The sequence below is a fragment of the Balaenoptera acutorostrata genome, chromosome 2 (assembly GCF_949987535.1).
Source record: "Balaenoptera acutorostrata chromosome 2, mBalAcu1.1, whole genome shotgun sequence".
Lineage (NCBI taxonomy): Eukaryota > Metazoa > Chordata > Mammalia > Artiodactyla > Balaenopteridae > Balaenoptera > Balaenoptera acutorostrata.
In genome coordinates, this window is record NC_080065.1 from 118,802,056 (window position 1) to 118,827,163 (window position 25,108).

Here is a 25,108-nt window from a genome sequence, read left to right on the forward strand (position 1 = left end):
GGAATGTGAACCTGAACTTCCTTGCACGCTGTACATAGGGAAGGGAAAAGAAACAGAAACTCATATGCCCCAGGTTTTCAATGTTGGCATTTTACACCTCAAATACCAAAATACTCTCAATAGAAAATCTATTTAACTCCCTACCATCAAATGACTGAGCACCTATTACACCCAAGGCTATGTGCCAAGTCCTGCATATACATAAAATGTAGACTAAATGGTCAGTAACATCAAAGATACAATTAAATATAAGAAAATCTAAGATTTCTTCCAGGTATTAAAGTGCCATGCGTTTTTGAGGATTTAGGAGTAAAGATATATGCTCCCTTAAACTTGTACATGGCAACTGAAAAATGAATGCAATATGAGTTATCACTGTGGTCTGATGGCCTGACACAGGGGGAATAAGGATTTCAGTGGGATTCTAAGAAAAAACAGAATCTATGTATAACTGAAGAGGAAGGAGAAACACATTCCATGAAAGTTTACTTTACAAAGATGAAAGAGCAAGAAAGTGTATGGCTTAGGGGAACCAGTTTGGCAAAAGTGGTCAATCAATAGTGCGAGAGGGTGAAACTGGCCTGTGGACAGCCTAACATTTAAAATGTTAAATTTGCACACTATTCTTTCTAGGGGCCTTAGAGAGCCACTGAAAACTTCTAAGAAGGATATCACTTTATGAAGACAAAGGATTAAAGCAAAGAATCTGGCAGCAATACAGAAGACAGATGAGCAGGGAGACTCTGGAGACAGAAAGGCAGAGTGAGGACTGTATATTACAATTACTGAAGCTCAAAGTGGCAGAAATGGAAATAAAGGAATGAACATTTTCAAGGAATTTTCAAAGTCTACATGAAGTTTTTGTGATTAAATAAAACATGAGAGAAAGAAGTGGAAAATAACTAGGATTCTACACTTATAAGCAAGGGAGAATGGTGATACTACTAACAGAAGTTAACTCTGATAAATACGGCTTTAGACACGTTGAGTCTGAAGAAGCAGGGAGAAATCCAAATGGAGACCCGGCTAAGAAGCAATTAAGAGACACAAAGCAAAACCCAAAGGAGGCCAAAGCAGGAAAGACTGAATAGTTGTCTAACAGATAAATCCCAAAGGATGGAGGAAAATCACATCAAAGAGGAGAAAAGAAAAGAGGAGAGGCTAGACAATGCACCCGTATTTAAGAGATAAGAGAAGACACAAGTGTTGCCAAAGGACAGAGAATGTGAGACAAGAAAGGTGTGCGGAAAATAAAAACAGTGAAGCATAACAACAGTCAAGGAAGAAAGAATGATGTTTTCCGAAGAAAAAAATAAAAATTCTTTAAAACAGCAGAAAGAACTCAAATGAAGCCTCTGATGACATGGAAGATAATGACCTTGGAGAAACAAGTTCAGCAGAATGGTAGAAGTAAAAGAGATTTTAGCAGGCTAAAGGAAGGAAGGAGAAAATAAAGTGGAAGGCAGCCAATGCAAGTAGTCTTTCAAAAGTATCCATAGTGAAATACAAGTACAGACACAAAAATTCAAGAGTGTACACAAAAAATACAATTAATATGTGACTGATGGTTTTTGTCTATTGAGCCAAAAGCAGTCGTTGTCACTCACTTCACTGGACTTTCTCTTTTTCCAAAGGACAACGTTTTCTTTTCCCAACAGAAGAATGTACTCTTTGGTCATGTGTCAAGTTTAAACATATTCCATTAAACACTCAAAATGTGTAGTATTCAGAGAAGATCTTTCATCGTAGGATTTGACCAGTATATACAGATGAACTACAAAGCAAGCTACTTTCAACACAATGGTCTGACTGATAACTACTGAGATTTTTAGTACTTCAAATTATTAACCGATAAACCTACGAAGGTACAGTTTATATTTGGTTTCTTCCTCTTTTCAAAGCAAGCTGTTAAGACTAGAGTTTGTTTTTACTTATAAAACAAAAAAACAAACAAAAAAACCCCAGCTTTTTGAGGGCAAATAGTAAACAAACCAAGTGATTTAGAACTTAAGTATGAATATAAGTAGAACAGAGTCAGTTATTTTTGATGGCCATTATCAGGTTACGCATGTAAGCAATCTGCTGCAGTTTCAGATACTTTGTGAAACACAAGGGGAAGGAGGGTAAGAGGGTAGCAAAGCATCATAATTCAAGAGACTAAAACTATTTTTTAAAAAACTTACTTTAAGAATTTCATCCACACAGCTCACATCACCAGAAGCACATGCCTAAAGAAAGAGGAAAAGAAACACACATTAGATCTGGAGTCATTTCTTATTAGATTTTTATCATTTGTTGCACGGCTTTAACATTATTAGAAATGAGATTAAAATTAAAGGCATATTTAGTATCCCACTACTATAAGTCAGAACACTAATTGGAATCTTTGGACTAATTTCCTTAAATATAGATTTTCAAGCACTAAAAAAATTTTAATCACCAAGCTGTACATGACTGGAAGAACTTTATATTTAAAAAAATTTTTTTTAATTAATTAATTTATCTTTGGCTGTGTTGGGTCTTCGCTGCTGAGCGCAGGCTTTCTCTAGTTGCGGCGAGCGGGGGCTGCTCTTCATTGCGGTGTGCAGGCTTCTCATTGTCGTGGCTTCTCTTGTTGCAGAGCACGGGCTTGAGGCACGCAGGCTTCAGTAGTTGTGGCAGGTGGGCTCAGTAGCTGTGGCACATGTGCTCTAGAGCACAGGCTCAATAGTTGTGGCACATGGGCTTAGTTGCTCCACGGCATGTGGGATCTTCCCAAGACCAGGGCTCGACCCGTGTCCCCTGCATTGGCAGGCAGATTCTTAACCATTGCGCCACCAGGAAAGTCCCAAGATAAGATTTCTTAAAAAAAAATTTTAAGGACTTCCCTGGTGGCGCAGTGGTTAAGAGTCCGCCTGACAATACAGGGGACATGGGTTCGAGCCCTGGTCCGGGAAGATCCCACATGCCGCAGAGCAACTAAGCCCGTGCACCACAACTATTGAGCCTGCGCTCTAGAGCCTGTGTGCCACAACTACTGAGTCTACACGCCTAGAGCTCACGCTCCAAAACAAGAGAAGCCACCACAATGAGAAGCCCGTGCACCGCAACGAAGAGTAGTCCCGGCTTGCAGCAACAAAGACCCAACGCAGCCAAAAAAAGAAAAAGAAATCTTATCTTTCATACACTTGGATTAGAAATAATTTTTAAAATGTACTTTTTTCAGGTGAACAATTTGTCAAAAATTTAAAAGTTGGTTTATATACAAAATATACCATGGTACTGAGATCATCATTTTACATAAATAACAAACAGAATAAAACCAGTATTATTGAAAGATTAGTTGTCTAGAACATGCTGGACATTTTACATAGTATTTCTTAAATCTCGAAAGTTAATTTTATTCTGAAGTACAAACAGGAACTGGAGAGCTACAGTGAAGTCTAACTCTAAGGATCATGTTATATAGTTTGAAGAAAGAACAAAGTTACCACTTTACTGTTCCCTTGAGAGGAGTAATTAGACGACAAATGCTACAAACAATGAGTTTCCCAAGGCCACAAGAAAGATTTTAAAATGTCCTTAAGACAGCATTTTACCTGTTCCTGATCCCTTCCCCCACCATTTTAAGCTATGATTTTCAGCTACTGATATTACTTAAAATATTTTTTATTGCAAAAACTAGATTAAAAGATAAAATTTCAGCTATTTCACAACAAATGCTCACTTCTTTGGTTATTCTGAATAGCATGTTTTGGTACATAGTTATAAATACTGTAAATTTCAAACCACCACTATGCCTGGAGCAGCTGCCTCAAACCTTTAAGTGTAACCAGAGGTAAGGATCGTGGCATCCAAACCATAAAACATTACCATCTTCACGTACCCAAAAAAGTTCCAACATTCACCCCAACGAACCATGCCCACATCTCATTGATGAGTATCACAATGAGAACAGAAGTAATTTTTTTAAAACAAAAGAACACAAGATGTATTATTCCATAAAATCAAAACGAGGAAACCTAAGGTATTGATAGACCATGTTTTAATTCTATAACTGACTTGTCATTTTAATATTTGAGAACAATGAATGACATTTTCTCTACTGCTCAAGAGGGGTAGCTAAGAGCTCTATGGATACACCTGGGAGTCAATCACAAGTCTTTCCTTAAACTTTTACATTCCTTACTATTAAGACAAAGAGACAGTTCAACTTCAAACATAATTTCAGGGTGAATTGCTTCATATAGTTACAATGTTAAAAAGCTCTAAATGTGTGACTTACATCCAATGGTTGGGAAGGTATTTTCAGCTTGGTGAGATGAGCTTTGCTGCTGGGCTTTAGTTCAGTCATACTGTTGCCATGAGATTGGCTGCTGTAGTGTTCAGAGGACAGTTTTGGTTCCATGGATTCCTGTCCATCCATAGGCCGCACATAGGCAGTGGGTTTCTGTAACATTGAACTGGACTTTGACATCAATGAAGGTGGGAAAGACTGATTTGAGTGCTGCCCACTTGAAAATGGTACACGGGAGGGAGAATCCCAGTTTGCATCAGGGTCCCGAGGTGATTTGGAACGCTGATGTTCCTTGCTATGGTGATCATTCCCATGAGACCTGGAATGACTGGAGCTTAATGAAGAAACAGCCTGGGGTTTTCCAGGGCTGGAAGAGCGTGATTTGGAGTGTTCTGATCCATGCTGGCCTTTTTTCCGGCTACTGCTCCCACCACTGCTGTATGAGTCACGGTCATGCCTCTGGCCACTGCTATTAGCACCACTACTGGCACCTGCACTGGCCCGCTGGCTACTGTGTCCACTCTGTAAGCCTGAGGACCGTTTCTGAGACTGAGAAGTGCTGGGTGCAGGTCCTACTGGAGTCCATTTGCTACTCTGATGAGAGCTCCCATGTCTCTGTTCAAAGAAATTTGGGTTAGATTTTTCATCTGCTGTCGGCGGTACTGTAGGCTTGGGAATTGCAACAAGCTTTGGTATAGATCTGTCTCCTATGAAATCCTTCATTTCATCGTAGTTTCCAAGCATACTCTGAATACGACTTGAGAGCTTATCTTCTTTGCTAGTCTACAAAAAAAATTGTAAAATAAAATTATAAAATTAGCAAAACTAGAAATAAAAGATGCTTCTAAACTAACTTTACAAACTTCAAATGAAACGGGATTTTCAAAAGGAAGTCTCATCTCATATTATAAGGTTAAAATCTCAAAACAAACTCCAAATATATATATTTTTTATAGTGAAAAAAATGAACTGAAAGTGAAAAACCTTCATGTTAAAACACAAATATCCTAGAGGACACTGAGGAATATACACAATAGACTACAGGAGATTTTTTAAAAATCCAAATTTCACCAATAAATATATTGGAACAGTTGTAAAATCTTTTGAAGAGCAGGAAAATTATGCCTTTATGTAATTAAGTTCCAAGTCACAGATTAGTCAATACGCATATTTTGGCAGTCTAGGAAAACATCATATTCCTTATAATTCAATGTTATAGTTAGAGGCAGAAATAAAAACTTAGTTAAACAAGTTATACGCAAATGACTTTTTAGAATTCCTTCTGTTACTGTGACTCAACAAGTTAATAAAAATCAACAACAAATTAAGCATGGAAAATCCAGTAATAAAGTTTTAAATCTTGGCTATTAATTCTGACCATCAAATGCTCCAACTTTTGAAGTCAATAATACATACTTTAAGTTTCAAGAATTATTCTTGAATAATCAGGTCCAAGATGTCTACAAGCTTTAGGACTCTTGTATTCATATACATGAAAGAAAAAAAGTTGACTGATTACATTAAAAGGGAAATCAAGACTTTGAAACAAACAGAAAAGCCTGAACCACCACTATTTATTTTGAGGTGGGCAGGAATCAGTAATGACTTTAGATTATTTGAAAATCAGTCTGAGAGGTAAATCTACAGCAATTTATTGACAACATCAAGATCAGAAATCAAATCCAATTCATTACAATGTAATTACAAAATAAATTGTAGTATGATTCAAAGATTCTGGACCAAACTCGTTATTTTTCAAAATGTCTTTAATCCCAAAGTTTTGTGTTACACTCATAAATGATGTCAGTGTAACTGCCCTTCATTGGACAATCCTTAAAAGCTCTGAATAAATGGTTTTTTATAGAGCTTCCAAACGGTTTCTACAAACACCAAATGTTATAAGGGTAAACCCAGGATATGTCATTACATTCGTATTTCATCAGAAAAAAGTCTAACACACTCTCAATCTCATACTATAAAGCCAACAATGGTCACTAGTGCTGCAATACATAGTATTACAACTATTATACACAGTACAAGCCTTTAAATTATAATAATACTTCCAATGAAATCCAAAGCCAAATCAAGTATTAGAGAGACATTTGTGGCCACTACAGCTACAATAGAGTCATCAGATTCAGTGTTTTATGTAATCCCAAATCAAGTACAATGATAGTTAAAAAAAAAAAAAAAAAGCAATTAGTTTAATTTATTGAACAGTCCGATAACATGCTTTAATCTAAATTTGATATTGTTAATTAAGCATTAAACATATAGAAAATCAGAGAATTTAGTACATGATAACAGAAAAAGAATCAGATTGATGCTGAGGACACATTTATTCAAACTTACTAATAATCACTGAAACTTAGTAAACTAAGTAAGCAAATGGCAAGAAATAGGGAGAAACAAAAGAATCTATGAAATATTTGTCTTTGATGTTATACCCAAATAGCCAAGGAAACAGCAGACAATGCATAGTGATTCACAAACTTTTAATTTAATTCAAGGCTCAGAAAGGTGAAATGCCTGCTCAGGGTTAGCGGTAGAGCCAGGAATACAGATATGAATGTTTGAGCTACTCCAGACCATATTTCAAGAGTAGAGGGTAGCAATGGAGGTGGGGGTGGGGGTGGGGGGTGGGGGGTTGTGAGGATGACTTTAGGGCACTAGTAATGCTGTAGTTCTTGATTTGGGTACTAATTATGTGAGGTTGCTCATGTGGTGAAAATTCTTTCATTTGTAACACTTACTTTGTGTACTTTTCTATATGTATGTTATACTGCAATGAAAAGTTTACATCAAAAAAGTATATTCTATTATAAGAAAAGGAAAAACTGTTAAAAGATGTAACATAATAACTCTTTCTAATATAAAAACTCAAGTTTAAAAATTTTAAAAGCAAAAAATGTTATGTTACGGGGAAAAAACATTCAACAGACAACTTACAACTTTGTATGGCTCAGCAAAGAGAGGAGAGCTAGGTGGGAAGGCGTCGTCCCCCTGCTGAATTTCTTGATTCCGCCTTTCCCGTTCTTTCATACGCAGCACATTCCGGTCTTCACGGTTCATGTTGCTATGAAGAGAAACACAACCTTTACATCACAAAAAGAAAAGGAAAAATTAAATGTTCTGTACTCATTTTGTCAGTTTAACGCTTCAATCGGAGATTCCCTTTCAACTTTCAAGTAACAACAGGCATTAGTACTGAAGTTGGGTTTTGGCAACGGTTTTATCAACTAAACCGACAGTGTCTTCCACAACTATCCAGACAGGAAACACTAGCCCAGAATATTAGGATCCACCCCACTGAAATACTTAACCTTATGAATTTTTAAGTGTTTTGCTAGCTAAAAGTCAACTGAAACTTCTATATTCAGAGGGAAAGTAGTACTTAAACCCATAATTCTTAATATTTCCTATAAGCCTTCTGTGGTTTCCTCTTCAGAAATCTAGCTATTCTTTGCCATTAGAGGCATACAACCCACTCCCACCTACCACCCTCTCCCCCCAGGGTCCAGTGCTTTTCTCTACTTTGCATCTACCTTATCTTGATTTCTTTTTGTCCCAAACACAGCTTCCTTGGTGTCCATCCTTATGGCAGTTTGACCTCAGCTTTGCTGTTGCTCTAGATTCCCTAAAAAACGACATTTCTGCTCTAAATACATTAATATTTCAATTAGCACCTCAATAAATGGCAAAACTGAGGCTTTCAGCAATAGAATCTAAAATTAACTTGGGTTAGTAACAGTAGTCGAAATTGTATGGAAAAAGAAAAAGTCTTTTGGGAGAAAGGGTAAATGAGGGTGTCATTTCTATAATCATGACAGTATGTTGTCATACTGTTGTCACTAAGAACAAACCAAGGAAAATAGTTTATTTATAGCAGCGGGAATTTTGGTTAAATAGATAATGAAAAATGTTGTCAACACACTCTTCCCAGGAGATAGATTTAATCATCTGTCCTGGTTATGTTTTGTTTTGTTTTGAAAGTCCTGTTGGAGGCCAAAGGGAAAAACCAGGTTATACTGTAGAGTATTTCCAGCCTTATGATTCATAAATCAAATCAAATCAGAAAATTAAAGTCAATCAAGACTGGGGGAAACTATAATCATAAAATGAGAATGGACAGCAAAACCAATATATTCTTGAGGACTTTTATAAGTACAAATAAACATTCAAAGATAAAACATCCTGATTTGCACAGTTTAATATCATACAAATAAAGCAATTTAGTGTTTAAAAAAATGTTCTAAGTGTCCAAATGTGTATTCAAGTTCTTTCTTATATGCACAATTTTCTAAAAATTTATAAAAGAATATAAACTATTTTGAGGTTATCGAAATAGTGTGTGCTTGCTTTGGTCTCCCATCAGAACCACAAAAAGTATTTGATCCTTTCTTTAATAAATACCATAAAACATCTACACTTTGGTACTCAAAAATAAAAACAAAGAACATTTATTATCCTCCAGCACGCCTGAACCAACTAATAACTGTATATCACCAACAATCAAGTTTCAAATAGACCTCTAGAGCTATGGTGCTGCAACATACAAACTTATCTGTATCTGTTAGGGTCTATGTTAATGACCAATTTCCTTATGTTTCCCTAAATTTAATTCTTGAAAGATCAGAAAACAACAGAAATGCCTTATTTAAACTACGATTTAATTTTATGTATTCAACAGCACTAAAATAATCATGCAAGAAACACGTGAACATTTACTTCAAAAACGGATGATTCCCACAATAAAATTCCTCCTATAATTCAGTGATAAAAAATCTTTTCTTAAACAATAAGTCATCACACTGAATATTTCCTCTTTTAAACAAGGCTGCCAAGAAGCTCATAATGAAATTAAATGATTGCTTATAAGAACTAATATTCCAGTTGTAGCTCTTATTCTCTAATTTTTTTCTGATTTGACTTATTTTCACATCTAATACGTCAGTTCTATTTTTTTCTCCTGTGTCTTTCAACATCAGTATCTCTGCCTAAAATAAAGTTTTCCCCAAAGCAGTAATTCCAGTAATTCCACTTGAGCTGCCCTAAAATTATTATGAAATTTAAGTATGACTCAATTTGAAGTATATCTCTGTTTGTAGAGGCAAAACTATATTCCTCAGGACAACTGCAACTGTACTGAAACAGGACTCAGTAAAAACTAACAAATTGCTGTATCACAACAAAATCTGACTACTAGATAAAATAATTTCTAAAAGAAAATTAGCAAGTAGAAAGGAGGTTCTCCATCTAAGATTTTTAATTACTTAAGGTAAATTGTTTAAGTACCCATCCGGTACTTATTTTAAGTTGATATATTAATAACAAACAAATTTTTTCTTCCAGTTTTACTGAGATATAATTAATACACAGCACTGTACAAGTTTAAGGTGTACAGTATAATAATTTGATACATCATGAAGTGATCATAACAGTAAGTTTAGTGAACATCCATCATCTCATATAGATACAGAATTAAAGAAATAGAAAAAAATTATTTTTCTTGTGATAACTAATGATTTACTCTCAACTTTCATATAAAACATACAGCACTGTTAATTTTATTAATAATGTTGTACAGTACCTCCCTAGTACTTATTTATAACTGACACTTTGTACCTTTTGACTGCCTTCATCCAATTCCCTGGACCCCGACCCCAACCCCCCCAATCTCTGGTAACCACAAATCAGATCTCTTTTTCTGAGTTTGTTTTTGAAATATAATTGACCTACAACACTATGCTAGTTCCTGTTACACAACATAGTGATTTGATATTTCTATACATTTGAAACTGATCACCACAATGAATCTATCTAAGATATGTCACCATACAAAGATATTACATAGTTATGATCATATTCTCCACACTGTATATTTCAAACCCTTGACTCATTTACTTTGCAGCTGGAGTTTGTACCTCTTAATCTCCCTCACCTGTTTCTTTCCTTCCCCCCCAATCCCTTCCCTCTGGCAACCACCTGTTTGTTCTCCGTATCTAAAACTCTGTTTCTGTTTTGTTGTTTGTTCGTTTAAGATTCCACATACAAGTGAAATCATACAGTATTTGTCTTTCTCTAATTTATTTCACTTAGCATAATACCTTCTAGGTCCATCCATATTGTTGCAAATGGCACAATTTCATTCTTTGTTATGGCTGAGTAATTTTCCACTATAAATATTTATAGATCACATCTTCTTAATCCATTCATCTACGATGGGAACTTCAGTTGCTTCCATATCTTGGCTATTGAAAATAATGCTGCAATGAACATAAGGGTGCACATATCTCAAGTGTTTTTGTTTTCTTCAGGTAAATACCCAGGAGTGGAATTGCTGGATCATATGGTAGTTCTATTTTTAATTTTTTGAGGAATCTCCATATTGTTTTCCTTAGTGGCTGCACCAATTTACAATGCCACCAACAGTGCACAAGGGTTCTCTTTCCTCTACATCCTCCCCAACACTTTTTATTTGTTGTCTTTTGATAATGGCTATTATGTGTGAGGTGACATCTCATCGTGGTTTTGATGTGCATTTCCCTGATGATTAACGATGCTGAGCATCTCTCCTGTGCCTCTTGGCCATCTATATGTCTTCCTTGGAAAAATGTCTACAGATCCTCTGGCCATTTTGCAATTGGGCTGTTCGTGTTTTTTATGTTGAGCTGTATGAGTTCTTTTACATTTTGGATATTAACCACTTATCTGACAGAGTATTTGGAAATATCTTCTCCCACTCAGTAGGCGGCCTTTTCATTTTGTTGATCATTTCCTTCACTGTGCAAAAGCTTTCTAGTTTGACACAGTCCCATTCATTTATTTTTGTTTCCCTTGCCTGAGGGAATATATCAAAAAATATTACTAAGACCAATGTCAAAGAGCATACTATGGGGCTTCCCTGGTGGTGCAGTGGTTGAGAATCTGCCTGCTAATGCAGGGGACACGTGTTCGAGCCCTGGTCTGGGAAGATCCCACATGCCGCGGAGCAACTGGGCCCGTGAGCCACAACTACTGAGCCTGTGCGTCTGGAGCCTGTGCTCTGCAACAAGAGAGGACGCGATAGTGAGAGGCCCGTGCACCACGATGAAGAGTGGTCCCCGCTTGCCGCAACTAGAGGAAGTCCTCGCACAGAAACGAAGACCCAACACAGCCAAAATAAATAAATAAATAATAATTAAAAAAAAAAAAGAGCATACTATGTTTTCTTCTAGGAGTTTTATGGTTTCAGGTCTTACATTTAAGTCTTTAATTCATTTTGAATTTATTTTTGTACATGGTGTTAGAGAGTAGTACAGTTTGACTCTTTTGCATATAGCTGTCCAGTTTTCTCAACACCATTTACTGAAGAGGCTGTATTTCCCTCATTGTATATTCTTGTCTCCTTTGTCATAGATTAATTGCTCATGTATGTATGAGTTCATTTCTGAGCTCTCTGTTCTGTTCCACTGATCTACGTGTCTGTTTTTGTGCCAGTACCATACTGTTTTGATAGCTGTAGATTTGCAGTATGGTTTGAAATTGGGGGACATGATACCTACAGCTTTGTTCTTCTTTCTCAAGACTGTTTTGGCCATTCAAGGTCTTTTCTATTTCCATACAAATTTTAAAATTATTTGTTCTAGTTCTGTGAAAAGTGTCACTTGTATTTTGATAGAGATTGCATTGAATCTGTACATTGCCTTGGGTGGTATGGTCATTTTAATAACATTAATTCTTTTAATTCATGAACACGTTATCTCTTTCCATCTATTTGTATCATCTTCAATTTCTTTCATCAGTGTCTTATAGTTTTCCAAATACAGATCCTTTACCTCCTTAGTTTACACCTAGGTATTTTATTCTTTTCGATGCAATTGTAAATAGGATTATTTTCATAGTTCATTGTTAGTGTATAGAAATGCAACAGATTTCTGTATAATAATTTTTTATCCTGCACCTTTACCGAATTCACTGATGAGCTCTAGTAGTTTTTTGGTGATGTCTTTAGAATTTTCTATTTATAGTATCATGTCACCTGCAAACAGTGACAGTTTTTACTTCTTCTTTTCCCATTTGGATTCATTTCTTTTTCTTACCTGTTTGCTGTGGCTAGAACTTCCAATACTATGATGAATAAAAATGGCAAAAGTAGACATCCTTATCTTGTTCCTGATCTTAGAGGAAATGCTTTCAGCTTTTCACCATTATGTTGTTAGCTGCAGGCTTATCATATACGGCCTTTATTATGTTGAGGTATGTTCCCTCTAAACCCACTTTGTGGAGAGCTTTTTATCATAAATGGACATTGAATTCTGTCTGAGGCTTTTTCTACATCTATTGAAATGATCATATAATTTTTATTCTTCAATTTGTTAATGTGTATAACACTGATTGATTTGCAGATGTGGAACCACCCCCTTGAACCTCTGATATAAATCCCACTCGATCATGGTGTATTATTCTTTTAATGTATTATTGAATTCAGTTTGCTAACATTTTGTTGAAGATTTTTGTATCTACATTCATCAGTGATACTGGTCTGTAATTTTCTTTTTTTGTGTTGTCTGTGTCTGTATCAAGGTAATGCTGGCCTCAAAGAATGAGTTTGGAAATACTCCTTCCTTTGCAATCTTTTGGAAAGGTTTGAGAATGATAGGTGTTAACTCTTCTCTAAATGTTTGGTAGGATTCTCCTGTGAAGCCATTTGGTCCTACACTTTTGTTCGCTGGGACTTTTTAAATTATTGATACAACTTAATTACTGGTAATTGGTCTGCTCATATTTTCTATTTCTTCCCAATTCAGTAAAATTCAAAACAGTTTTAAATGAAATCCTAGGGACAAAAAGAAATGCAAAGAAATATCTGCAACTTTAGTTAGGTTGGTTGCTGGTAAAGATAATGGTGTAGCAATTTTATTGCTACAAGACTGAACAAATAAGTAAATGTAAACATCCTGAAACTTTTAGGGAACCAAGGACCTTACTATGAGAAAACAGATACAAATATAGAGTGGAATAAGGAGAAAAAGAAACTTTGGGGATTAGGAAGTAGTACTATGAACTCATACTTATATTAAAAATAAAATAAATTATATCTAAGTATACATACACACATATACATATATACACACACACACACATATGGTGTCTCTAGCTCCATCCACTGAAAGAGTCTAGAAGCAGTGACAATCTGGTAGAAAGAAGCACCCTCAGCAACCAAATTTTGTTTTCTAATATCATTCCCTGCTAAAATGGAACAGGACTTCTTGGGGAAATAGCTAATTCCAGAGCTATAGCAAGGAAGGTAAAAAGTTAGCCTAAAATATCTTGTTGTAACAGTAAGAAAATGCTCAAAAACAGATGGAGATATATCAAAAGGACACGAGAACCAGCTTGAAGGGGCTCTCACTGGTCAAATTTTAAAACATGAGCTTCACAATGAACAAGCAATGGAATATAACAAATTGAATAAAAAAAGAATCCCTGAGAACTATACCCAATATCTTGTAAAAACCTATAATGGAATATAATCCTCAAAAAAGCCAGAATCACTATGCTGTACACCTGAAACTAACACAATATTGTAAATCAACTATACTTAAAAACAAAAGAAAAATCCCTGAATCCGCAGCAATAATAGCAAAGAATAAAATTAAAAGACAAATAAATCAGGGAGCAAATGTACTTCTTCATAGAAGAATGCCAACTAATAAATGTAGAAGAAATGAAAGAATTAAAAAATCGCTTTTCTGCAGCCACTAAAGCAATAATTGAGGCAAAAAACATCAATGGATACTAAAACCATTGGGTAAAAATGTGGGAGGCAATGGAATATTCAGTATCACCCCCACAGAATATCAAGTATAAAGAAAAAAATCTTTGAAGTAGAGAAGTAAACACTACCCATAATCAAGTGATCAGACTTAACATATCAATAATGGGGCAAACTGACATCATGTGCCTTCCAATGTGATGCCCGAAAGACATATCACCACCTCAGTATTCCACCTGCTAAAAATATTTAACCTGAATCTAATCACAAGTAAGCATACAAACCTAAACTGAGAAACATTCTTCAAAACTGGCCTGGACTCTTCAAACAATGTCAGAGAACAAAAGGAGAGACAAACAGACAGGGGCAGGCACTGGAGATTATGTCTATATTCTACATTCAAGATGACACAACAGGACTTCCCTGGTGGCACAGTGCTTAAGAATCCACCTGCCAATGCAGGGACACGGGTTCAATTCCTGGTCCAGGAAGATTCCCACATGCCGTGGAGCAACTAAGCCCATGAGCCACAACTACTAAGCCCACGTGCCACAACTACTGAAGCCTGTGCACCTAGAGCCCGTGCTCTGCAACAAGAGAAGCCACCGCAATGAGAAGCCTACACACTGCAACAAAGAGTAGCCCCCGCTCACCACAACTAGAGAAAGCCCGCATGCAGCAACGAAGACCCAACGCAGCCATAAATAAATAAATAAATAAGAAAGAAAGAAAGAGGACACAACTAAATGCAATGCATGATCCTTCATACCCCAGACCCTGGATCTGAGGAGGAAAAAATGGTTGTGAAGGTCATTAATGGGAAACTTGGGAAAATTTCCACATGAATGGTATTTCAGATAATCATAGCAATGTGATAACTGTATTTGTTTATGCAGGAGAAAATCTTTGATTCTTACTTAGGACATACACAACACACAGGCGAAATGTCATCATATTTGCCAACTCTCAAATGGTTCAATGACCACTGGAATATATATTTATTATGTATAGATAGCATGTATATAGATAGTATGTGTGTGGAGGGTGGGAGAGACAGAGAGACAGAGAGAGAGAGAGGGATGGATAAAGGAAGGAGGGAAAGACAGAGGGTGAGGGAGGGAAAGAGTCAGGAAGAGGAGAAGGAAGAGTAGCAGCAGCAGCAATTAAATGTTCGCAGTAAAAATGCTAACAATCTAGGTGAAGGATATACAGATGTATATTATACTTTTCTTATAGGTGTGAGATTTTTCAAAATAAAAGATGGAAGGATTGGGACTTCCCTGGTGGCACAGTGGTTAAGAATCCGCCTGCCAATGCAGGGGACACGGGTTTGAGCCCTGGTCTGGGAAGATCCCATATGCCATGGTGCAACTAAGTCTGTGTGCCACAACTACTGAGCCTGTGCTCTACAGCCCGCAAGCCACAACTACTGAGCCCACGTGCCACAACTACTGAAGCCCGCATGTCTAGAGCCCGTGCTCCCCAACAAGAGAAGCCACCGCAATGAGAAGCCTGTGCACTGCAACGAAGAGCAGCCCCCGCTCGCCACAACTAGAGAAAGCCTGTGTGCAGCAATGAAGACCCAATGCAGCCAAAAATAAATAAATTAATTTAAAAAAAAATTGACCAAACTGTTGTATACCAAATATATAAAACATTGCACTCAACAACTACACACAGAACATTTACCAAAATTGACCTATACTGAGCTATAAAGAATTTCAACAAATTTCAAATGAATTAAATCCTACAGAATACGGTTTATGACCATAACAGTATTAAACTATTAATTAAAAGCTTAAAAAAAAAGAGATAAAAATAGAAAATTAAAAAAAAAAAAGATGGAAGGATAAGAGTGATAAAATTTACACATTAGAGCACTATGGGCACTTTCCAACATTTTTCAGCCTTGGGATTTACCATCAAACTGTCTCTCCTCTAGGGCTTAAAGTATTTCTCTCATGACTAAGGTGCACCCCTGTCTCCAAATTCACTCCGATATCCAATTCTCCTCAACTCCTCCTCTGTGTCACAATTTATTACATGTCAGAAAGAAATTACATTTATTACACTGCTAGGAGGGGACAACATCCACATGCCAAGCTCAGCTCCCTAAAGTAAATGGGCATCCAAACTTTATCTAAAGCAAGATTTAATGTTTATTATTAAGTGTACTATTAACTTAATATGCAACAAGCATCTACTAAATATTTAGCATTGGGGAGAGAACAAGAAGAATTGGCCACACTAGATTAAAACTTACTCTAAGCCATCACCATTATCAAAATAGCACAGTAGTGCACAGAAATGAACAAACTGATCAGTAAAACAGAGGGACGAAATAAACCCAAAGATACAAGGGATTTTAATAGTTAACAAACCCAATTCAGTAATGAAATGTTTTGGGACTTCCCTGGTGGTCCAGTGGGTAAGACTCCTCGCTCCCAATGCAGGGGTTCAGGATTCAATCCCTGGTCAGAGAACTAGATCCCACATAAATGCCGCAACTAAGAGCCAGCATGCTGCAACTAAAAGATCCCGCATGCCACAACTAAGACCCGGCCCAGCCTAAATAAATAAATAAATAAATAATTTTAAATAAATAAATAAATAAAAATTTTAAATAAATGTTTTATTTATAACAACAGTTAAAAACCACGTACTTTTCTAAGATGACAGTTATAAAATGGTGAAGACATTTCAAACTCAGTCAGAAAAAAGACAAATCCTTCAGCCCAGTAACCTCACTCGTGGGACTACATTCCACAGAATTAAAAGCACAGCCATAAGCTATGAAGATGTTTACTGCAGCACTGTTTTTAGTGGTAAAACAATTTAAAATAACTGAATGCCCAAGAACAAAGAAATGCTTAAATAAACCATTGTTTATTAAAACAAATGAGGTAGATCACTGCCAGTTACCTTGGAGGAATTTCCATAAATGCTGTTTTGTGAGGAAAAGTAGATGCAACACAATGTATGCCATATGACTGATGACCTCATTATTTCTTTAGGGTAAACTCAGAAGTAGAATTGTTAGGTGTTGAGTACACAGAAAGAATGAGATACAACTAACTCAACTAATAGCAAAATATGCCAACTACTATTCTCATAAGCTAAACACAAGAAAACTGAAATCTGAATATCCAGTTTTCACACATAATATGAAGGATGTCTCTCTATTTAGGTAAATCTTCTTTCTTGTCCCTAGTAAATATTTTGGCTGTTCCTGTAAATGTTAATAAGGAACAGTCTTCCTCTCCTTTTGTATTTTCCAACAGAGATAAACCTTTCTAAAAAAATTTTTTATTGAAATATAGTTATTTACAACATTGTGTTAGTTTCAGGTATACAGCAAAGGGATTCAGTTATACACATATATATGTATATATTCAGATTCCTTTCCATTATGGGTTACTACAAGATACTGAGTATACTTCCCTGTGCTATACAGTGGGTCCTTGCTGGTTACCTATTTTATATTATAGTAGTGTGTATATTTTAAACCCAAACTCCTAATTTATCCCTCCCCCCTTTCCCCTCTGGTAACCACAAGTTTGTTTCTATGTCTGTGAGTCTATTTCTGTTTTGTAAATAAATTCATTTGCATCATTTTTTTTTTAATTTATTTATTTTTGGCTGTGTTGGGTCTTCGTTTCTGTGCGAGGGCTTTCTCTAGTTGCGGCGAGCGGGGGCCACTCTTCATTGCGGTGCGCGGGCCTCTCACTATCGCAGCCTCTCTTGTTGCAGAGCACAGGCTCCAGACGCGCAGGCTAATTAGTTGTGGCTCACGAGCCTAGTTGCTCCGCGGCATGTGGGATCTTCCCAGACCAGGGCTCGAACCTGTGTCCCCTGCATTGGCAGGCAGATTCTCAACCACTGCGCCACCAGGGAAGCCCTGCATCATTTTTTTAGATTCCACATAGCAATATCATATGGTATTTGTCTTTCTCTGATGACTTACTTTACTTAGTATGATAATCTCTAGGTCCATCCATGTTGCTGCAAATGGCATTATTTCATTCTTTCTGATGGCTGAGTAATAATTTCAGTGTGTATATATACCACATCATCTTTATCCATTCATCTGTTGATGGACACTTAGGTTGCTTTCATGTCCTGGCTATTGTAAATAGCGCTGCTATGAACACTGGGGTGTATGTATCTTTTTGAATTATAATTTTCTCCAGATATATGCCTAGGAGTGGGATCGCTGGATCACATAGTAACTCTATTTTTAGTTTTTTTAAGGAAACTCCATACTGTTCTTCATAGTGGCTACACCAATTTACATTCCCACCAACAGTGTAGAGGGTTCCTTTTTCAAAAGAGATAAACCTTGATGGGTCTGTTTTTCCAATTACACAAGTAATACTCGCTCTTTGCTCAAAAACTCTAATATGATTAACATAAAGTAGAAAGTAGAAGTCACCAATAGTTTCAGGGAAGTGGAACTTCCCTTTAATATTGCAAAGAGTCACACATTAGTCGTGTAGAAAACTGTTACACATACAGTTCTTATTTCATTTAATAAGTAATGAACATAGTTCCATACCAATACATACGAATTTTCATTCTTTGATTGACTGCATAGTATTCATTTAACCAGAAAGCCCCTGATAGTTAGGTTGTATCTGGAATTTAGTATGATAAACATTATAATGATTGTGTGTGTGTATGCACGTGCGCGCCCGCACACTATTTCAGTTTCAGATAAATTTCTCCACGTGAAATTGCTGAGTCAAAGGATATATGCTATACCATTTTAGCGTATATCACTAAACTGCTTTTCGAAAAGATTGTGCTAATTGACAGCGCCCCAATGGAGTATGAAACTGCCCTTTAACCATGCCATTTTCAATCCCAGGCATTATGAGTCTTTTTTAATCGTGCCACCAATCTAAGAAGTAAAAAAAAAATTATTCCAACGTTATTTGTTTATTTCATTCATTCAACAAATACATGAGCCTGTCTACTATTTCTAGGTACTGTCCTAGGAACCAGAGATAAAACGGAGAATGACTCACGGTCTTTGACCTTATAAAGCTCATAGTCAACTGCTTTCTAGTCAATTTCTCCGATAGTTAAACCACATATCTTTTTCATGTCCTACTTAGCCATTCATATTTCTTCTCTTCTGAACTGCCTATTTACATCTTTTGCCCATTTTTCTATTAAAGTGATAGTCTTTTGATTATGTAATAACTATGCTTTCCCAACCTGCCCTATATCTTAGCTGAGGAATATAAGGTTAGGATTAAATCTTACGCTAAACTGCATCCTAATTCTACTGACCACCTCCTTCAAGTCGTCTGCCTCCTCTTTCAGGACCACTCCCAAACTACGGGAAGGCCATGCCTAAACTCTCCTCAATCTAAGATGCAAACTTCACACGTGGTTTTCAATACTCTCAAAGTTTGTCAATACTCTCTCCAAGTCTCTTGATTCGTTTCTGGCTGGGTTTTTTTTGTTTTTTTTTTAATTTGTTTGGCTACACCTGGGTCTTAGTTGCGGCATGCGGGATGTTCAGTTGCGGTATGTGGGATCTAGTTCCCTGACCAGGGATCAAACTCAGGCCCCCTGCATTGAGACCATGGAGTCTTAGCTACTGGACCACGAGGGAAGTCCCTTTGGCTGCCTTTTTGACTTTCACCTTGATCTGCATCTGTTTAGCCTCTCTGGAGTTTTCCATTCTTTATTTCTGTGGTGTAACTAAAATCAATCTAAATAAATAACTTTAAATGTCTATACTACAGGGCTTCCCTGGTGGCGCAGTGGTTGAGAATCTGCCTGCCAATGCAGGGGACACGGGTTCGAGCCCTGGTCTGGGAAGATCCCACATGCTGCGGAGCGACTGGGCCCGTGAGCCACAATTACTGAGCCTGCGCGTCTGGAGCCTGTGCTCCGCAACAAGAGAGGCCACGATAGTGAGAGGCCCGCGCACCGCGATGAAGAGTGGCCCCCGCTTGCCACAACTAGAGAAAGCCCTCGCACAGAAACGAAGACCCAACATAGCAATCAATCAATCAATCAATCAATCTTAAAAATAAATAAATAAATAAAATAAAGAAGAAAATTTAAAAAAAAATGTCTATACTACAGATAATGTGCTATCTGTATCTTTACTTCTCAGTTACCTAGTATCTGAAGAGACTAAAAGTGAATTATACTATGGACTACATGGGATTGAGGTACTAAAGGAAGGAAAGGGCTGGCTTTGATAGGCAGCCTCTGCTACCCATTGCAGTTATTCTAAGTCTTATCCACCCACTACTAGCAACTCTGTCCAAGTGAAACTGCATTTATAGCGGAACTGGACAAATTTGAAAGAGGTTATTTCTCAGTCATTTATTTTTCTCTGAAGATCCTTAGGACCTCCTGGGGAGAAAACAGAAGGAAATGAGAGAGAGGTTAAGAATACCAATCTCAGGGAATTCCCTGGCAGTCCAGTGGTTAGCACTCGGCACTTTCACTGCCGGGGTCCAGGCTCAATCCCTGATCCGGGAAGACCCCACAAGCCGTGTGGCGAAGCCAAAAAAGAAAAGAAAAAAAGAGAATAGCAATCTCAGAAGAGCATCAAAAATACCTCAGAGCATATGGTACATGTGCAGTAATTATCTACTGGAAGAATATTTGGGGGAAAAAGGGATGTCCTCCCTTATTTCTCCATAATCAATATCAAAAAGGCTAAGGTATTAATTCGCAAGATGACCCTCTATTTCCTAATACACAGTTCTTCAAATCGTAGTGATTCAGGTGGTTTAGTTATAAGCAAAGACGATTGGATAATCTTGATGTAGAGTGGTATTCTTGCTAATAAAAACTCTCAAACATAAAACATCTAGTAACCAAAAACCAATACAGACAATTACCTCTTTATTAACTTCTTAAATACCTTAACAAAGTAACGTAACTTCCAGACTTCAATTGAGCTGCAAACAGCTGAGGCACCATGATTTTATAAATGGGACAATTAGGGATACCTGATGTTTAGTTGTGATTATATAACATACTAGACATACGATTTAGGCAAATAATCTCCCTAAACCTCAGTTTTGTCTTTTATAAAATGTCCATACTAATCTGATGGTAAGGATTAGATGAGAGAACTATTTGAATGTACTTGAGTATTTAACACTATACAAGAAAAAAGGGGGAACCTTCCCTGGTGGCACAGTGGTTAAGAATCTGCCTGCCAATGCAGGGGACACGGGTTCGATCCCTGGTCCAGGAAGATCCCACATGCCACAGAACAAATAAATGAAATGAAATAAAATAAAATGAATAAAGGGGCGGTCCAGTGGTTAGGACTTGGCGCTCTCACTGCCGGGGCCCCAGGTTCGATCCTTGGTCAGGGAACAAAGATCCCACAAGCCACGTGGTGCACCCACCCCTGCCGCCATAAAAAGAGTAAAGGGTAAAACAAAGAATGAAGAGTGACTGTAAATGGACACAACAGATCTTTTTAGGGTGATGAAAATGTTCTGCAATTACATTGTGGTGATAGTTGCACACTCATAAACTGATTAAAAATCAATGAATTGTACACTTAAAAACAAGTGAATTTTATGGAATGCAAATTATTCCTCAATAAAGCTGTTTTTGAAAAGAGAATAAAGAAACCTTATCTTTGTCAACTTTTCCTTTATCTTCATGACCTTATTAATGGGCTTCAGACTAGTGCATTCCTTTAAATAATTCAGGCTCCCAACCTTCTGCTTAAACTGCCTGTATCTCTATCAGAAACGACTGAGGTCTCATATCATTAAAACAATCTGGTGTTATTCAAGAGATAAAGGATATGAGTAGAACAAATATTACAGTCTCTCAGGTTTTGATACACTAAATTGAACAACACTGTAATAATTCAACTAGATCTAACAGATACAGAACACTCAACAAAAGCAGAATACACTTTCTTCTCAAGTGCACATGGAACATTCTCCAGGATAGATTGTATGTAAGGCCGTAAAACAAGTCTAAATAAACCTAAAAGGACTGAAATCACACCAAGTATGTTTTTGGATCATAATGGGATGAAATTAGAAATCAAGAACAGAAGGAAAATTGAGAAATTCACAAATATATAGAAGTTAAACAATACACTCCTAAATAACCAGTTGGTCAAAGAAGGTATCACAAGAGGAAGAAAACCCTTTAAGATAATAAAAACAAAACCCCATACCAAAACTTAGGAGATGCAGCTAAAGCTGTGCTTAAAGGGAAATGTATAACTACAAACACTGTTATTAAGCAAGGAGAAAGATCTCAAATCAGTCTTAAGAAACTAAAAAAATTAAAAGTCAACTAAACCAAATGCGAGCAGAAGGGAGGAAATAAATGAAGATTAGAGTAGAAATAAAATAGAAAAATAATACAGAAAACTAGCAAAGCCAAAAATTGGTTCTTTGAAAAGATTAAGAAAATTGAAAAACCTTTAGTTACAATGACCAAAAAAAAAAAAAGAGAGAGAGAGAACTCAAATTACTAAAAGCAGGAATGAAGAGGGAACAATATTACCAACCTTACAGAAATAAAAAGGATTATAAGGGAATATGATGAAAAACTGTATGCAAAGCAGATAACCTAGATGGAATGGACAAAATTCCTAAAAAAACACCTAATTACATAATTCAAGAAGTAACAGGGGGACTTCCCTGGTGGCGCAGTGGTTAAGAATCCGCCAGCAGGGGACACGGGTTCAAACCCCGGTCCGGGAAGATCCCACACGCCGCGGAGCAACTAAGCCCATGTGCCACAACTACCGAAGACTGTGTGCCTAGAGCCTATGCTTCGCAACAAGGGAAGCCACCACAATGAGAAGCCCGTGCACTGCAACAAAGAACAGCCCCTGCTCACCGCAACTAGAGAGAGCCCACGCGCAGCAACAAAGACCCAATCCAGCCATAAATAAATAAATAAATAATAAATTTATTTAGGGGAAAAAAAAAGAAGTAACAGGAAGCCTGAATAGACCCATAACAAGTGAAGAGACTGAATTAGTAGTCCAAAAACTGCCTATAAATAAAAGCTCAGAACTGCATGGCTTCATTGCTGAATTCTAACAAACGTTTAAAGAAGAATTAACACTAATCCTTCACAAACTCTTCCCAAACAACGGAAAGGAGGAAACTCCTTCCAATTCATTTTGTAAGGGCAATAGTACCCTGATATGAAAACCAGACAGACATTACAAGAAAAAAACCTACAGATCAATAAAAAGCTTATTATATATACATAAAAATCCTCAACAAAATATTAACAAACCAAATCCAGCAATATTACAAAGGATTATACACCATGACTAAGTGAGGAATGCAGGATTGGCTTAACATCCAAAAATCAATTAAAGTAATACACCATAACAATAGAATATAGGACAAAAACCAAATGACCATCTCAACGGAGGGAGAAAATGCATCTGACAAGTTGCGACATCCCTTCTTGACAAAAACACTCAACAAACTACGAATAAAAGAGAAGGGAATTTCCTCAAGCTAATAAAGTGAATCTACAAGGAAAACACAGCTATCATATTTAATGGTGAGAGACTGAATACTTTTCCCCTAAGATCAAGAACAAGACAAGGATGTCCTTTCACCACTTCTATTCAATACTGTATGGAGGTTCTAGTCAGTCAATTAGGCAAGAAATAGAAATAAAAGGCATCTGAGCAGGAAAGGAAAAGTAAAATGATGATGTTGTACATAGAAAACCATGAAGAATCCACTGAAAATCTGTTAGAGCTAATAAACGAGTTCAACAAGGTTGCAGGATACAAGATCGATACACACACAAAAAAGGATTGTATTTCTGTACAGTAGCAATAAACAAACCAAAAATGAAATTAAGAAAACAATTCCATTTACAATATCTTCAAAAGGAATAAAATACTTAGAAAAAAATTTAACAGAAGAACAGCAAAACTTACACTCTGAAAACTACAAAACATTACTGAAAGAAATTAAAGACCTAAATAAATGGAAACAATCCTATTCATGGAATGGAAAATTTATTAAGATGAAAATACTCCCTTAATTGATCTACAGTTTCTACAGAATCCCTAACAATATCCCAGCTGACTTCTTCACAGAAATTGACAAGTTGATACTAAAATTCACATGGACATTCAAAGGATCCAGAACAGTCAAAACAACCTTGCAAAAGAACAAAGCTGGAAGACACACACTTCCCAATTTCAAAATTTACGACAAACCTATAGATCAAGAAAAGAGAACTGGGAGTCCGGAAATATACCTCACTTTTTTTTTTTTTTTCTGGCCACATCACGCCTCATGCGGCATTGTAGTTCCCTGACCAGGGATCGAACCCACGCCCCCTGCAGTGGAAGCAGAGTCTTAACCACTAGACCACCAGGGAAGTCCCTATACCTCACATTTGTAACAGATTTTCCACAAGAATACCAAGACAAACAACTCAGTCAAAAAATGGGAAAAGGATTTGAATAAGTTTTTCTCCAAGGAAAATATACAAATGGCCGATAAACACATGAAAAGATGCTCAACATCATTAGTCATTAGGGAAATGCAAATCAAAACTAAGAGATACAACATCACACCCATCAGGATGGCTATTATCAACAAATTAAAATTTTAAAAAACAAACAAAAAACAAGTGTTCGCAAGAATATGGAGAAATTAGAACCCTTGTGCAGTGCTGGTAAAAATGTAAAATGGTGCAGCTGCTGTGGAAAACAGTTTGATGGTCACTCTAAGAGTATAACATAGAATTACCATATGACCCAGCTATTATACTCTTATGTATATATGACCAATGAAAGCAGGAACTCAAACAGGTAGTTGTACACACCATGTTCACAGCACCATTATCCACAACAGTCAAGAGGTGGAAGCAACTCAAGTGTTCACCAACAGATGAATGGACAAACAAAATGTGGTATACACATAAAAGAAATATAATTCAGCCTTTAAAAGGAATGAAATTCTGACACATGCTACCATGGATGAAGCAGTCACTTACAAGAGGTATGCAGAAAAGGCAAATTGACAGAGATAGAAAGTAGAATGGTGGTTGCAAGGGTCTGGGCATAAGAG

General features: G+C 36.8%; 1 protein-coding gene across 5 annotated transcripts in view; it reads right to left on the reverse strand.

Moving 5' to 3' along the window:
• AFF4 (ALF transcription elongation factor 4) overlaps positions 1-25,108 on the reverse strand; it is a 96,864-nt gene that overhangs the window by 56,555 nt on the left and 15,201 nt on the right. For 2 of the 5 annotated variants that reach the window (XM_057538839.1, XM_057538819.1), the window contains exons 2-5: positions 7,822-7,913; positions 7,226-7,352; positions 4,265-5,059; positions 2,184-2,228 (exon numbers count right to left, since the gene is read on the reverse strand). In XM_057538839.1, the coding sequence (XP_057394822.1) occupies positions 2,184-2,228; positions 4,265-5,059; positions 7,226-7,348 (963 nt within the window). In that variant the 5' untranslated portion in view covers positions 7,349-7,352; positions 7,822-7,913. Of the gene's footprint in view, positions 1-2,183; positions 2,229-4,264; positions 5,060-7,225; positions 7,372-7,821; positions 7,914-25,108 lie in introns of all 5 variants that reach the window. The other 3 variants (XM_057538833.1, XM_028168097.2, XM_057538829.1) reach the window with 3 other exon arrangements.